Source organism: Porites lutea, chromosome 7 (genome assembly GCF_958299795.1).
Source record: "Porites lutea chromosome 7, jaPorLute2.1, whole genome shotgun sequence".
Classification (NCBI taxonomy): Eukaryota; Metazoa; Cnidaria; class Anthozoa; order Scleractinia; family Poritidae; genus Porites; species Porites lutea.
In genome coordinates, this window is record NC_133207.1 from 28,516,818 (window position 1) to 28,534,395 (window position 17,578).

A 17,578-nucleotide genomic window follows, 5' to 3' on the forward strand; every position below is an offset into this window, starting at 1 on the left:
ACATAAATTATGCCAAACATTTTTCTTAAAACTGAAACAAGAAAAGGTAGTTTTTCATGCCAAAATTCTATCGGCGAAATTCTTAGTCGTTTTCTTTTCTATCGATACTGATGTGAGACCTTCTAAAGTAATAATAATCAGCACCAGTTAGTAGGCACCAAGGTATAGGGAATTTATTAGGTATATAAAAACCTTTTAAGATTTTTTGACACACCGTTTAATGGCGTGTTGCTTTCTGTAAACAAAAAAAAAACTATAGAATAAAAACAAAAGTAATAATCAGGTTAAAACGTCATGGAATCTTAATATTAAGCTAGTTATCGTCATGTGTCAACCTATACTAACCATGACGATGCAAAAACTCAACAACCAATTATCAATGCTCTATTACTTATTAAAGAAACTCTTTTCGCCAACCAATTAAAGTGAAAAACACCTAAAAAACACGATTCTGTGTGGTTTAGCACTAACGAGTGTTGATATATTTGGAAATTCTATGTAAAGTATACTATCCCTAGGTTGACTAGCATAAAAAAATCACACACAGTTTCGCCAAAACTACAGCGCTCGGGAAAAAACGGTTTTTAGGGCTGAACATTCTCAAAGAAAACTTTTCCTAAAAGCAATTTACTTGCTAAATGTATTCTTCTCCTTTTATTTTTATAATGAAGCTAATAATTTTGTGGATTTCACTGGGGCTCATCTCCTGGACAGATGGGCATGATTCAAACAGCGAAGGTTAGTTTATTCCTATTGGAGGTTACCCCTTATCATTTTGGCGTTAGTATAAAGTCATCAGGTATTTATTAACTTATCGTTTTCATGATAGCTTTGATGGAAAGCTGTCGGTATTTTTGCTCAGGCGAAAAGAAGTCATTAACACAGTCACAAAAGGTTATTGGGGTTGCAATTTTATGTTCTTTCACATTACTATATTAAACAGCATTTTGGACCAATTTGGGCAAAAAAAAGTTTGTTGTGTGGACTTGTAACCGCTGGGTGAATTTAAAACATTAAATTTTGCATCTCGTCGATAGCTACATAATTTAACGTATTAAAAATACGAAACAGTTCTGCTTTAAGTTTGTGGCCTAAAAAAAAAAAGTCGCTGTTGTTCTTGTTGTAGTTGTTGTTTTTTAACCAAACATTTTATCTCTATCCTGAAAATAGTTTGAATAATATTGGAATGAGTTGAGATCCATGTTTGTGTATAAATTGGCCATCATTTTATGTCAAGCATGCATAATTGGAAAGTTGCAAACATTTAGCAGGTGCAGCAGGTCTTTTGTAATGCATCATTCACTGTAGATATCACATTACGGTTACAAAAACTAGAAAATTGACTCTACATGAAAAACCTTGATATATCCCGCTGTGAACGCTGACGTATTTCCGGTCGTCGCCTCCCTCCACGCGAAAATACGCCTGCTAACCTAAATATATATTAGCCAGACTTGCTAACAAACGTAACTTTCGAAGAAAGTCGTTTAATGATAATGATAATGATAATGATAATGATAATGATAATGATAATGATAATGATAATGATAATGATAATGATAATGATAATGATAATGATAATGATAATGATAATGATAATGATAATAATAATATTGCATCTATAAGTGTTCCAAACTTATAGATGTATCGGTACCATCCGACCGAAACACCTAGACGAAAGTCATTGAAAAGCTCTCAAAATACAAATATCTTGAGATTGAAACCACGAGAATGTGGGGAATGAGGACAGAGATTGCGCCGGTTATTGTTGGTCACTGGGACTAACATTAGAAAGGGAATGGACCAGAATTTAGGAAAGATCCCTGGAGCCAGTAACATTAATGAGCTGCAAAAGATCACCCTCCTAGAAACGGCGCACATACTGAGAAGGTGTCTGTCCATCAAATAAAAATCTCCCCTGGTTCCTCAGGACCAACGAATGGCCCCGGTTCTAGGAGAGTGTAGGAAGCAATTAATAGCGCTGAAAACTTTTATAATAACAATAATAGTCATAAAAGTAAAGTAAAATTATCTTAAAAAATTATCCTAGAATCCTTTGGGGCATTTTTTTTTTGAAAGCTTCATAACTTTGAAAGTTTTATACGTAGAAGAATGTCAGACCACAACAAGATAGCATTTGCCATAAAATATCTTCTCATGTCACATCTAGGGTGATGACGTCATCAGTCACGTGACCATTGCTGAATTAGGGTTTTTTGTTGCTGTGACAAGATTTCTTCATTGGGTTGAAACAAAATGCCATATTTGATGTTTTGGTTGCGTGGAGCATTTAAAAATAACCAGTTTACGTCCGGAATTTAAAATTTAAGGGGACAATGAACATGAGCGAATAAGTCGGGAAACTAGGCCGAGGGCTGTAGAGAGTAAACGTTTCATCACACGACAGAGAAAATTTGCAGGAAAATAATGTTCTACCTGCCATTTTTTTTCGTTACCAAAAGAGGGACATGATGTCATCAATCACGTGATCAGAGCATTTGAATATTTAAGTTCGTTTTTAATGTTAATTTTTCGCCGTAATTCTGCACGTTTTTGTTGTTTTTCTCTACAAATCTTTACTCTGTATTATCCCTGAGTAATTGGTATTCCATTTTCAAAACAGAAGCAGACGAAAACTGAGCCAGAAGTTTAAAAGTTATGTAAATCGACCGATATTGCAAATTAAAATCGAAAAGGAGACTTTCGTAAAATTTTTTTTCAACTTAACTGTTTGTTTGCCGAATAAGTGTTCAACGTTTGTTAATAAAGGAGAACTTTCAAAGCTAAAAGGATGTATTTGGCGGCCATATTTTTTTTCTTCATTCTGGGGAGAGAGATCGTGAAGCATGCAGTTCTTTTAACGCTAAAAGCCAAAGGGTTTGCCACCCTAACCTAAAACAATGGAAATAATGATAAACAATGTTGTGTTAATGTTTTCCCCGACCGATGAAAAGACACCTTACGTGCAAGGAGAGAATCGTATGGTCATACTGTTCATTCGGTAGCCGCGAGATCGATACTTCATAAATTTCTTAAACGTTCCCTGGCATGGACCAAGCCTGAAAGAATATTAATGGGTTTATTTTGAGATTTACGTCTGGCTTCGATCAGTTAAATAATTAATTATACACGGAAACCGAAAAAGCCATCCTTGAAAACTGTCAATCACCATAGAGAAGGAATATATACCTCTTTCAAACTTAATTTGGCAGCGCTTACTGAGGTGGTCCAGTGGATTTTAGGGCCTAACGTATTCAGATGGTGCGGGTTCGAATCTCCTTAAAGGAGATTTTTCGTGACCTTATTTTTTTTTCTTTTTATTTTTTACTCTGACTCTTTTTTACCTGTGTGGTGCATATAGCTAGTAACATAATGTGGTAAATTGAAAGCAAAACTTACAGGAATATGTATCAGAGCGCATTACGCAGTTCAAACGTCGAATTTCACATGTGCCTAATTTATTGATTCAAGAGATAACTGCTTTGACATGCGACGTCTGAATCAATAATAATAATAATAAATATGTACCAATTATAAATGCGTTAAAAATGTAACAGCCCAGAACAGTGCTAAAAGTATTCTTGGTAGTTTTCCAGTATTGTAGTAGACCTATATCACAATGCAACGCACCTATCTGTGTGTGGAACTTTTCAGATGATATAAAACCAACATTTTCCGCTGCGTCTGTTTTGGGCTCAAGTCCCGGCTGAGTGTTAGTAAAACCATTGTTTCGATTGTTAGCAGTAAAAGCTGATAAAGCAAAAGTTGGTTGTTAAAACTGCTTCCTGCAGCCTCTCCTAGGAAACGGTATTCCTTGGACGTACAAGGGCGGGAGTCTGAATTCTACCCATCCTCGGTTTTTTTAATGTGTGAATTTTATCAAGAGGATATTTTCTGGGGGCCTGTCCATTTCAGTAGCTGTTCGTTTATTTTTCATACATATTTGCTGCTAATTTGGTGAAAATCGGCCCATAGTTATATTAGAATTAATAACAAGCATGGTAGGGGATTATATGATCTCAGAAATCGATAATATGGAAAGCAGAAGCCAACGTGACTTTTGCCGTAAACTACTGTATAGTATTCAGTTCGTTTTTTAGCGTTTCATTAAAAATTAGCTAAAAATTACAGAATTCGTAAGGGGGCCGAGTCTGCTTGTTTTAGGGGAAATGATGTTGATCTGGGAATGAAATCGATTAGGGTAGAGAAGGTATACATGTAAACCAGTAAGTCCGACTAATGGGATCACAGGGACCTTGTTGGGGTGGTGGACCTTCCGATATTTTTCAATTTTCCAGAATTTTTAATATTCCCCTCTAATTTTTCTACATTAAAAATATTCAAAAAATCATCCAAAAAAATTCCAAAAATTAATGAATCAAAAACTCCAGCCTGATTGAGTCATTATTCGATTGAATGAAATCTTGGCTAGATATTTGAGAAAAAGGGCCGAAGTAACCGAAAATCAATGCTTTTAACCAGACTCCCCTCTTAAGTACTGATTTCCTGGATTATTCCTTCATACATGGACACCAACGATTTTATTTCCATTGCTAACGGAAACCCTCTTTCCAGACACCTGTCGTCACCTGGAATGGAGAGCCAACCACATCTTTGAAGGTAAACGTCTAAAACATCACGTGATTCGCAGCATTGACGCCCTTGACGCGAAAACCTGTGAGATACATTGCTTTTTTGAACCCGACTGCGCTAGTTTCAACTTTAAGAAGTCTAGTATGAGCCCGCAATGTGAGCTGAATAACGCCACTGTCGAAGAACAAGACGATAAGCTGGAGACAAAAGATGATTACATTTATCAAGGAGCCGAGGTAAGTGAGGAACTTCAAAGTGGACTTCAACTAAAGTACGGCCTTATATTTTAGCCCAGGGGGTGGGTGGAGGGGGGGGGGGGGGTACTTCCTTATGAGAGGCTAATGGGGATGTGCCGCTGGATGGGGTCACATTTTCACGACTGGATTGACTACAGTAGGGTCGCATTTTCAATAGAGTTACTAGAATGGGGTCGCACATTTTCGGATTTTTCTGGGCAAGAAAGTTCTTCATATTTACGGTTAGCAAACGTATCAGTATGTTTGTACTGTAGGTGAAAAGTAAAGTGTTCTTGATTCAGTTTAAAAAATGGGTCACTTCATAAAAATAGAAAGTGACTAAGTTGGGATCGCGAGAATTACATATTTGCCCAAAAGTGACTAAGATGGGGTCTATAATTGGTCACAGAATAGACTATAATGGGGTAGGGGCTTTGAGAGACCAGTGGCACATACCCAGCAAAAACTTCTTCAAGTACCTCCTTCTCCCCCCCCCCCCCCCCTCCCCCCCTCGCCCTGGTATCTGAGGCAAATTAAAGACCAACTAATACACTATATACAAGATGGCCTTTGTACCCAGCAGCGGATGATTCCTTATTTTGTTATAGAACTAACCGGAAAAGATTATTAAAAATAATGAATATATGAATTTCATGTATGTTTGTACTGCGGGACGGAATGTAAAGAAGTTCATCGAAGAAGACGCAACTTGTGCACTTTGTGATCCATGATTCTCATGATCAGTTAAGCAGTTAGAAGTGAAGCTAGAGTTTCAGCTGCTACCTTAAAGTAAATTGCTCTGATCTCGTAAATTTTTCCGTCCCAGAACAAATGTGTGAAGAACCTTTGCAAGAACAAAGCAACTTGTCAAACTGGTTTTACAGACAAAGGATACCGCTGTATGTGTGCTGCAGGATTTAAAGGAGAGTACTGTGAGATCGGTGAGTTTCTGTAGGTATATAAACATCGTTTTTTCCTGTTGACCATAAAAACTGAGTATAAGTGAACATAATAATAATAATAATAATAATAATAATATTAATAATAATAATAATAATGATGCGTATACTTCATATTCGGACTTGCGGTACTTTTATTATATAATGACTTTAATGTAATTTCTGTTGCCCACCAAAGTAATAAAACAAGCCTATCAGGTTAAATGTCCAAGAAAGCCAATGGAAGCTTACCAACGAAATCCTAGATGCAATATCTAAATAATTACCAAAAGCCAAGGAATTCCGATAAAGAAAAATATCCAAGGTCAGCTAAGACCCCAAATTAAACGTGGCCACTTCAAGGAGCGACTCTCTTATTCAATTAAGCCTTAAGATAAACTACACTTTTATTGACAAATCCATTAAAAGGGAAATAACATAAATAAAGCTGTCCACACAAATACGGATTAAATAATTGCCTTGATCTACAAACCTCAATCATAACGAAATCAGCTCGAGCACAAGCAATCAGCGAAAATCCTCACAATAATAACTTTCAAAACAACCGACACACGGTACTTTAGAACCAATGACTGGAAAGTAATATAATAATGAAGTGCATATTTTGCTAGCCATCTTAACTTTCATTGCGGTTTGTTTTCTATCTTTAATCAGTATTTTTTTTCTTGCTGTGATTTGATGGCCTATTTTACTTAACATTCCTACCAGTTGTAGACGAGTGCGCCGCTGGAACACACAACTGCAGCGCCAATACGTTCTGCACCAATAATGCGGGATCTTACACCTGCACCTGTAATCCGGGATACTATGGTGGTGTAGACGACTGTGAACCGAGTGAGTGAGGCATTTTGTATGGGAGAAATTAAACCATTCTTAGCTTTAAATAAATCGTAGTGTTTTATCTTCGTCGATTCAGACTTACTTAATGGACTATCTTAAGGGGGCAGTCAAGACTACAAACAATGTTGTTGCTCTGGACTGCAAATATGAATGGCTGGAGTAACCGTTCATCGATCTCCTGTAATGATTTTTCCAATAAGAGTAGTATACTATGTTGCAAGTGGTCGCAAGATATACCTTGTTAGTGTCTAGCAAGGTCTAGCTAGATTTAGTCATTTAATGATGTCACCTCATTAGTAAAACATATTTGTCTAGTAAGTAGTCACTGCCTTCCTGCATAAGTAATAAGTGGGTTCCTTCATACTAAATAAGTGTCTTCCTCCTTATCTAATCAGCTCCTCTCTAATACATATAGGGACAATAGGCTTGCCTAGACTTGCCCGCTCTATATCCACCTGATTGGATATTGTAGAATCTATTATGTGTTCAAAATAAAAGCGGGCAGTTTTTGAAAGCGCTGTCGTTTTTGTAAGTTCAGTTTGCTAGGAAAACTGATCTTTGTTCGAGTTCCGCTCTTTTTAAAAACCCTGTATTCATGATCCCTTTCTGGGCATCGTGGCATTTATTACCAACGTTGATGAGCTTCAAGCCCTTTTGGACGCCTGTTCCTCTACCCAAGAATAAGAATTATTGCTGGACTCCATTCTAGTACCTAATGAGTGCAAAAGTGTTTTAAAAATGGGAATAAGAGGTGCGATCACCTAGCAGGACGAGAAACGGCTTATGTCCTCTATTTGTAACAAAGCACATACAATTACACATACGCAAAGTGGAGTTGAAAACTATCTATTTCTCCTTACCTTGACCGTCCCTCTCCCCCTCTCCTTATCTAAAGGTCTGGATCCGCCACCTTAGGTTGTGGACGTTTCAGAGCTACTACTTTCTGTTCGTTTTCAGTGCCGTTGTCTCTATCACTCTCTTGCTGGGTGGCTTCAGCTTCACTGCCATTCACAAAGTTATTTACTCCCCCTCTTCCTCTCTATCCGATGAACTTTCCTCACTATACTCTCGTTGTCGAAAGTATTTTTGTTATTTCGGTAGCCTTTTTCTATCAAATCACGTGGGACCTTTTTGTTTTTGATAAAACCTTTATCGACTTCTAACTCCGCAAATCCACTTAGAAACAAATTCAGCGCAAGAGGCTTGGTAACGTCATTGTTATGTGGGAGTAGCGTATACTCAACTCGGCGATGTTTGTTTGATAGATTCCCTTGCTTCTCAGTCTTGCATATTGTGAAGCACTTCTAAAGTCTTTAAGATCACGTCAAATGATAACTTAAGAGTACACAAGGCGTCAGCTCTTGCAGCCTACGAGTCTCGCAACCAACGAGTCTCGCAAAGTGTTCGCAGCTTCCCATTTGCACTTGACTTTCAGGTGTTTCTTTTAACGTCTCCTGAAACTGGTGCTTCCGCTTAGCTGAGGACGAAAATGAAAATGCAATTTCCTGTACGGTAGACATCATGTTCCTTACAATCCAATGGTTCTTTAACGCTAGGAGATTTAATCTTGCTGCTTCTTTGTTATTTACAGACTGGAAAGTATTTCTTAAGAAATTTTAAGTGTCTTCCAAAATTTATGAGTCATACTACCGTGAAAAGTCAGGCGGGCGGAAAAACAAGTGTAGACCAGGACCTACGGGCCTACGGGCTGGCTACGCCCCTTGTAGTTAGCATATTATATAAGACTTGGTGATGGTAAGACTTTTTTCCTAGCAAAGAGTTTCCAAGAAGGCGATGAGCGCGTTCAAAAACTGCCCGCTTTTATTTTGAACACATAATAGATTCTACAATATCCAATCGGGTAAGTGTAGAGCGGGCAAGTCTTGGCAAGTCTACTGTTCCCATTCAATAAGAGAGACGCTCATTAGAAATAGAGGAAGGCACTTTTTAGTATGGAGGACAAGCATTTTAAGTCTGACTTTTAAACGATTACGATTCTTTCAACTAAAACATATAAATAAAAAATAAGAAATTAAAACTATCTGACGTTACTTCCAGCTAATGCCTCTAGTCATCGGTATTGCAAAAATTTAAATCACTGAAAACAACAACTATGTTTTATTAATAGCTATTTTCCTTTATTTTCATACAGTTTCGACGGGCCAGGACATTTTTGACAAGAGCATGTGAGTGGCAAAACATTATTCAAAGTTTTTTTTAATTAAGATAACAGAGCTTTCAGCACTGATGAGTGATGCTTGCATTTCATATACATGTAGACAAAAATGCGCCAAATTGCACGGCAACCAATACAGAACATATTTCGCGTGGGCCAAGACAGTTTAAGGAGATTCAGAATGGGTCATAATTGCACCTCGTTAGTCACATGGTACAGCAACACCTTCCTTGAGAGCAAACGCCTTGGGAAAGGGCAAAGACGTTATAATGGTCATTTCATTATTTTTGATGCCGAAGACCCGGGATGAATGAATTGAGCGGAAAGAACTGAAGCGGATCGGGAACGAACAGAAGACAACAAGTTATAACACATGTTTAATACACGGATCATTTCACGGTGGAAAAGTTTATAACAATGTCAGATCTCAAGAAAAAAAAAAATTGGAACGGTCGTGCTTTAGAGTCTACGTGCGAAAGGTTGTAAGTACAGTCAGAAAATTGCTTCAAGAAGAGGACGTGGAAAATATTCGCCCAACGCTAGAGTTCTCACAAGATCAACCTCGAGAAACAGCAGAAACAGATCGAAACTCTCAACCAAGAAATCGCGGAATTAGTGGGAGCGGATGCAATTGAAAAATAGATATTAGACCGCTATGAATTCGAAGCTTCCTTTGAAGAAACAATCTCGCTTATTTCCTCACGGTTATCGTTTGCCAAGGAATCCAAAACTTCAGCCGAGACAACGCCGTTGATAAATCAACAAGAAGCTCCGATTGGCGCGAAAACGAGTAGCAAGGCTAAAATTCCAAAACTCACTTTGCCAAAGTCGCTGGCGATCCCACAGAATGGACAACATTTTGGGACAGTTTCTCATCTGCTATCCATTTAAGCGAGGAACTCAGCGAAATCGACAAATTCCAGTATTTGAAATCCTTGTTAGTGGGAACTGCAGTCGAAACTATTACGGAATTGCCTTTGAGCGGGTCGAATTACAACCATGAGGTCGATCTTCTCACGAAGCCTTTTAGAGGCAAACAAGTAATTATTTCAAAACACATTGAAATGTTGATGCAGCTGCCAAAACTGAATGATTCCAGTGATTTGAAACAACTACGGCAACTTTTGGACAAAACTGAAGCGGCCACCCGGAAGTTTACAAGTAATCAGTGTATCATCTGAGACATACTGAACATTTCTCACGCCTGTCATAATGGCCAAAATACCGCGAGAGTTACGTCTTATTTTAAGTCGTGGTATGTCCGACAAATGGGACTTCGACACTATGATGAAATCCTTTGCGGAAAAATTATAAATACGGGAAAGGTGTGCCCTGGGACCGGTTTCAGAGCAAACGCCAAACTTGGGTGTGAAGGAAAAACGAGACTTTGGATTTAAATTTCGTCAAGGTCAAATCAGGGGACCTCCCATTTCATCAACGTTGTTTTCAAACCAAGAAGGACCACTGCCGAACAATGAAATGTGGTGCACTTTTTGCAACGGCCCTCATCCATCAAACAGGTGTGCTGTTGTCACTGATCCTGAGACAAAGAACAACATTCTCCTACAGAAAGGACGATGTTTTGGTTGTTTAAGGAGTGGTCACATCAGTAAAGATTTTTCAGCTAGATGTTATAACTGTGGCGGTAAACATCATTTATCTTTGTGCAGCATGCAGAAACAACCGATGCAATTCAGACAAACCCGCGGCGCCACACAGGAAAAAACTGTGAGCACAAATTTGTTAAAGGAAGGGAAGACGATTTCTGTAAAGAGTATCTAACTAAAGTAAGATTCAATGGTGACCGCTATGAAGTTTTTCTCCCATTCAAAAAAGAACACCCCATCATTCCAGACAACTACTCCTTGGCACAAAACCGTCTGGTCTCCTTACTGAAAAGATTGAAGTCATCGGAATCAAAGTTAGTAAACCAGTATGATATTGTAATCAAAGAACAGCTGGACTCTGGTGTTATTGAATTGATTGACAAGCGTTAAGAGGAAGTTAGCCTGCGTAGCAAACGTTTCCAATCGAGTTATTGCGCGAACGTTACTGAGCGGAAGCAAAAAAAAGGTTGAAGGGGGAGCGGGAGGGGAGAAGAGGAAACGCTTGCCTGCAAACCCCACGATTCTGGAAAACGCCCCTTAATATTTCACGGTTCGGTTCATTTGTAAATTGACAGCTCGTCAAAATAGAAACATAACGAACAGATTACTCCTGGATTACCAGATTTGTAAAATTACTAATAGAACAAGTTGAAGGCGATTGCAAGAAGTGTAATAAAAAAGATTTACGATAAAAGAAAGTTAAAACTATGAATGATTGCTTGATTGCTGCGGAATTTCTTATTTTTTATTGTGTGGCTTTATCTCGTCTGAAACCTTGTCGACACGTCAAAAATGATTTGTCCGGAACAATTCACTCCGCCGGCTATATGTTTTGCAGAGCGGCTGCTCTTCAGCCTTTGTCGAGACGTTCTCTACAATAGATGCCAATACATTTCCAGTAAACAAAAAGAATCTTTTCATTTCAAAAAGCTGACAAATCGCTTGTCCATGCATGGCGGCTTTAGCTAGTGTCGAGTACCGATGTTCTGATTTATGTTGATGTTATCTCCAACAAACAGTCCATTTTTTCCAGCCAGTAATAAATTGGCCTTCAAGTCTCCACTGCTCGATCTCCAATTATACTTTGAAGACTCTGATCTCATAAACCTTCGCACAAACACGATTCAAATAAATATCAGTCCAAAGCATTTGTAATCTGCGACCACAAATCAGATGAGACCAGATCTGTGACGCACGAAAACAAAGTATACCTGGTTTGATTGATGTTTCCAATGATAAGTAATCAACACTACCCGCACCGCGCCAATCAGAAGCTGCGTTCGTGGGCGAACGCAGTTTTTCAAAATCGAGGGGTTTGTGGGCAAGCGGTTCCTTCATTCCCCTCCCCCTCCCCCGTTATTCATTTTTTTTGCTCTTGTCCCAGTTTTTTAGACGAACCTCGCGAGGAAACGCTTGCTACGCAGGCTAAGAGGAAGTTGTCCCAGGAACTGTTCACTACATTCCTTACAAGGAAGTACTGAAGGAAGATCGAGCTACCACTAAACTGCGAGTTGTTTATGATGCTAGTGCAAAGTCTCAGTACAGTGAACCAAGTTTGAATGACTGTCTTTCATCTGGACCTGCGTTAACTCCATTGCTCTTTGATATCCTGTTGAGATTTCGACTCCCAAAGATTGCTTTGATGGGAGATTTAGAGAAGGCATTTCTTAACGTCAACGTCAAGCCAGAGGATAAGAATTTGCTGAGCTTCTTATGGACTGATGATGTCAACTACTTGAATACAGAAATAATCAAGTTAAGATTTATGCGGGTAGTGTTGGCCTTGTCTGTTCTCCATTCATTCTTAATGTGACATTAAGAAACCACTTATCAAAGTATGAGAACATTGACCCAGAGTTTGTCAGCACCGTAATCAAAGCCTTGTATGATGATGACTTTGTTTCTGGAAAGAACACTGTATTGGGCTGTTTTGAACTTTATCACAAGCTGAAAACACGTTTCAGGGAAGAAGGATTTAATATGAGGAAGGGGGCATCAGACAGCAGAGAATTAAACGAATTAATCAAGAAAGAAGAGACCATTATGTTATCTGGAAAACCTGCAGTGGAACCAACCAAGTCTGTTGAACCTGAAAATATTGGTAAACCAAAGTCTACTAACAGCAATGCCATGAATGAAGAAACTGTTGTCAAGGTCATGGGTGTTATGTGAGACAAGTCAGAAGGCTGTTTCAATTTGGATCTCAGCGCGTTCTCTAAGCAGACATTGAGTGGAACTCTAACAAAACGAAAACTGTTGAGCGTTACCGCTCGATTCTATGATCCACTAGGCTTGCTGTCACCACTTATTCTGCCATTTAAATGCATGTTTCAACAAATCTGCCAGCTTAAGGTTGAATGGGGTGAAGCTCTTTCGGAAGACCTTACTTCACGTTGGAAGGAATTAGTGGAAGACATAGAAGACGTTTCAAGTTTTACAATCCTCCGTTGCATCATGGATGGAATAGAAGCAGAGCAGGTCAAATGAATTCACCTGCACGGGTTTGCAGATGCAAACAGGATTGCTATGGCGCAAATGTGTATGTTCGAGTGACAACGTTCGATTGACACTATTCACACCTGCTAGCCTCCAAGACCCGAGTCACCCCTTTGAAAGGAGAAACAATTCCTCAGCTTGAACTGATGGCTTGTTTGACATTAGCCCTCTCATTACAGCAGTTTATAAGGCGTTGGCATGCACAATTGAAGTTGACGCGGTGATTAACTGGACTGATCCTCAAATTGTGTGGTGGTGGATCAATGGTGAAGTCATTCAACCGGAAAGACTCAGTAGTTTTAACAGGCTTATTAGAGTGACAGCCCTCGTCCTGAAGTTCATTCGCAAAGTCAAGAGAAGCATGGAGACCCAACCTGACCTTAATATGCAGGAGATAATTGCAGCAGAGCACATGTGGTACAAAGAAATGCAAATGAAACTGGACGAGAAGGAAAAGTCTAGTACAGTATCGGAACAATTTGGAGTCTTCAAGGATGCCGATGGGGTCCTACGATGCGAAGGTCGGATCCAGAACTGTTCAATCCCACATTCAGCTAAATTTCCTGTCTTATTACCAAGGAAACAGTACTTCACACAACTGGTGATTAGACAGTCTCATGAGAATGTGAAACACAATGGAGTTAGAGAAACACTAACTGAAGTTCGCAGCAAGTTTTGGATAATCAAGGGAAGGCAAGCAGTCAAGGATGTTCTTTTTAAGTGTGTGATTTGCAAGAAGATGCTGGAAAAGCTTTTAGTACTCTACCCACTCCTCCGCTACCCACCTCTCGAGTCTCGGATGACTTGGCTTTCACTAAAGTCGGTGTGGACTTTGCCGGACCGCTTTATGTTAAGAATATCTAACAATCTGCTGGGGGGAGATGTACAAGTGCTATGTTGCTCTGTTTACGTGCGCCAGCACCAGAGCTATCCACCTTGAACTTACTCCAGACCTGTCTGCGAATTCATTTATACGAGTTTTGAAGAGATTCATCCGGAGAACAGGATTCCCAGGCCTAATAATTTCAGACAATGGAACATCTTTCAAGGATGCTAAGGTGAAGAAGTTTGCGCTTAAAAGAAACATCGAATGGAAATTCAATGTGCTTACGGTAAGCTGGTGGGGTGGTTTTTTCGAAATGTGCGTCAAGCTTGTAAAAAGGTGCCTCAAGGAAGTTCTAGGAAATGCAAAACTCAGCTACGAGGAACTAGAATCAGTCTTCATCGAAACTGAAGGCGTTCTAAATTCTAGACCCCTAACTTGTGTCTACGAAGAGTTGTCAGAGGATCCACTCACGCCCTCCCATCTCGTAATTGGTCGAAGATTACTTGATAAGCCTACCGCATCCACAGAATCTCTACGCACGATGGCACGACGTGAAAGATATCTGCAAAGCCTCCTCACTCACTTCAAAAATCGGTGGAGAACAGAATATTTGACAGGAATCCGGGAATACTAGAAACTCAAGGTAGCAGAGCCAAAGAGAGCAATTCAGGTAGGGGACATTGTGCACATCAATGCGGATAAGGCACCGAGACAACAGTGGAGGATGGGTAAAGTAGAAAAGCTTCTGCGCGGAAGGGATGATGTAGTAAGTGCAGCAGAAGTGGTTACAGTGGACAATTCTTTTCGCCAGGTTCTCTTAAAACGACCAATTCAGAAGCACTACCCACTTGAAGTCAATGCGCGCGACGAGGACACAGTTACTGTAGTAGGAGCTACTGTGCATCCCGGAAGCAGAAACGTTCAGGTGGTCAGAGATGAGGATATTTCAGCAGTGACTATTGCTACTTGATCTGTCTGAGCAGAGAATTTGGAGTCTTTGAACATTGAACTAAATCTTGAGTTATTAGTTTTTCTCACCTTGTGATTGACTTCGTCAGTGAGGGGGGAGTGTGTTGTAAACAAGATAGAGTATGGTCATTTCATCAGAGCGGCTAATTGAGTTTTCCAGCTACTCTCCTATGCAGTTCTTATTTGTACTTGTCCTTTTTGTGAGCATCGCGTGACGAGCAACAAGTGTGTTTTCCTTGATTAACACTTCATTGATCATCACTGCAAGAACGAGAAAACTATTATTAATTGATCTTTCGGCTTTTTTTATTTAGTCGCTTGGCCCTTTCCTTGTGAATTTTGTCTTAACACCTTCACGACCACGAAGTCCCGGATCATGACTGACTTACATCCTCGGCCACTTTTGTTGATGCCTAGAAGTACTCTTTATTGCCCGTTGTATACCTGTGTGAAACAGTTTTCCGCCTACTGCTATCAAAGCTCCGTCTTTACCAGTGTTTAAAACCACAGATAAATATCCTGCGTAACCGACGGAATCGTTAGTAAGAGCAAGGTTTGGGCATAGAAGTTTTGCAGGTTTCAGTACTAATCAGTGTTGTTTGTTAGTTTTTAAACGATGCTGTTTTTTATATGTAAACAGTGAAATCGTCATGTTTTTGACGCCATCGGGAAATGCCTTGGTGTCCGCTTAATACTGGGTCCACCTAATACAGGTTTCACTGTAGTTGTTTTCCAAAAATTGTCTTCTTTGTCTAGGAAAAACACAACTCAGATGATTACAATTATCTTTGACTCAAAGCCAACATCCGTTCTATGTCACATGGGAGATTTTGGATGTGGGGATGGAGGATGGACACCGGTCATGAAGATGGACGGCAAAAAGGTAAGAAGTAGCCTTTGTCAGACTCTTAGCTACTTGCCTCTGTATGGTCGTTTCCGACGAAATCGAACGCGAAGATCGGCACTGATGAAGCGACGATCTTAAAACGACGATCGCATTGCCATTTCAATCAAGCTTGGCAACATTAGTCATGCAATGACGGCAAATAAACCAGCCAAAAAGTGTGCTACACGTTCAGGGGGTTTGTTTGGCTTATTTTCTTGTCTCTGTCGTTTCTGTGGTTGCGCTGAGTCTGCTGGTAGTGTTTTTAATACCTCGAAAAAAGATGCTCAATATGCGAAGATTTGATGGGAAACGTGCGACGAAAACGACGCGACGTCCGCAGGCACCCATACAGAGGCTCACATCGCGAAAATAAAACAGGCCAAACATTCTTATTCTGCGTTGTAAACATTATTAATTTATCGTTCAATTAATTTGACGGCCAGTAAATGTTCCTCTTACAGCAAACTTTAAACTACAGCTCCACTTTCACGAGAAAGAAAAGTAACCTTTGGAAGAAAAGCAACCTTTGAACTTTTCTTTTTAAATGACATTTTTTCTATTTCTTCCTCCTTTCTACCACAGCAAACATTTCTCTACTACAACGCCCTTTGGAAAAACAAAAAAACTTTTAACCTTGACGGGGGAAAAACTGGGTTTGACTCACAGGAGACCAAACTTCCCTCCTACTGGAACACATCCTTCTCCAAGATCTGCCTCGGTATGAACATCGGCCATCAGATCAAGTTTATTGTCATCAACAAGCAGGCGAACTCCTTGTACTCTCTGATCGCTGATGGGCAATACCGCAGCACCTCACTGGGTCGTGACACGTGGAAGTCACTGATTGGTTCTAAAGCCTCCTTGCAGTACAACTGTAACAAGGAAGGGTTCAATGCTGTTTGTAGTAATCTTGGTAATTCCAAAGCAAGAATCGGTATTATTACTAACAACGACCCCGCCTGCACCTCTTGTGGCTCTAGAATTAGATTTGGTACTGGAGGATATCCTGATAAGAGCAGCTCATGTGGAAACGAGGCTAGTACATCTGCCCCAGATAATGGCGAAAAGCATATTAAGACAATGGGATATATTTTGGTGCAGTGAAAAGGGTTAATTTCATTGTTACCAAACGAAAGCTAGCTTATAATGACTAAACTTAAGATCGTGTTCGTTTTATGTGGATAAACAATAGACTATTTCTAGATTGGATTACACGTAACCATAATACATTAGAAATGAAAGACACACTGAGAAACTAAGATTAAAATCATTGGCTGACTCAGCCTCCATTGCTCCTTATAGTTTGCTACCGGCAGATAATCTTTGAAGACTGATGTTCGATGTGTACGGCGACGGCAACGTGAACGGCAAAAAAAGCAACGTGTTTAGATTGGCAAAACAACAACTTTGCATGACATCTGTTTACATTTGCACCTTTTTACAGATGTATCTCGTTTTCACTGGATTTTACTGATATGTATATTTGCAAATATAACGTTCTTTAGTCTGTTGGCTAAATAGTGGCAAAAGCTGAGTTCTGAGTTTGGAATATGAAAGGTTTTGCTGACTTGCAAATTCGAAACATATTTGTTTTGCTTTAAAAGTAGAAAACTAGTAATTAGTCCGCGTTTCTGACGCTAGCTGACCTTTCAATTTCATTCATATTGTAAATTACACTGTACATAAACGCTGTTTTGTTGACCTTATAGCAAACGTAACTAGCTTTTGTTCCAGTACTTTAATTCACTTTTTAAAAATAGCAACAATAACAAGCTATAACTATCTCTTTTATTTGATTTTCATTTACTTCTAAATTAAATGATTTCTGTTTACATATCTATTCTACTCTTTTGTTTTCAATGGTTATTCAAATCATATATAGAGTAAGTTGCTTTGAACTGATTTTTCGATTACATTGCGCATTACATCGAGGATTTCAGAGCAGATTACATTGCTCATTAAATCGCGCATTTCAGAGCTGATTACATCG

General features: G+C 39.4%; 1 protein-coding gene across 1 annotated transcript in view; it reads left to right on the forward strand.

Moving 5' to 3' along the window:
• The window catches only part of LOC140944729 (uncharacterized), a 19,632-nt gene extending 2,940 nt beyond the window's left edge, over positions 1–16,692 (forward strand). The window contains exons 2-7 of the mRNA XM_073393847.1: positions 4,576–4,829; positions 5,656–5,770; positions 6,497–6,622; positions 8,781–8,814; positions 15,459–15,585; positions 16,171–16,692. Of these exons, the coding sequence (XP_073249948.1) occupies positions 4,576–4,829; positions 5,656–5,770; positions 6,497–6,622; positions 8,781–8,814; positions 15,459–15,585; positions 16,171–16,692 (1,178 nt within the window). The remainder of the gene's footprint in view (positions 1–4,575; positions 4,830–5,655; positions 5,771–6,496; positions 6,623–8,780; positions 8,815–15,458; positions 15,586–16,170) is intronic.
• The last annotated feature ends 886 nt before the right edge of the window (positions 16,693–17,578 follow it).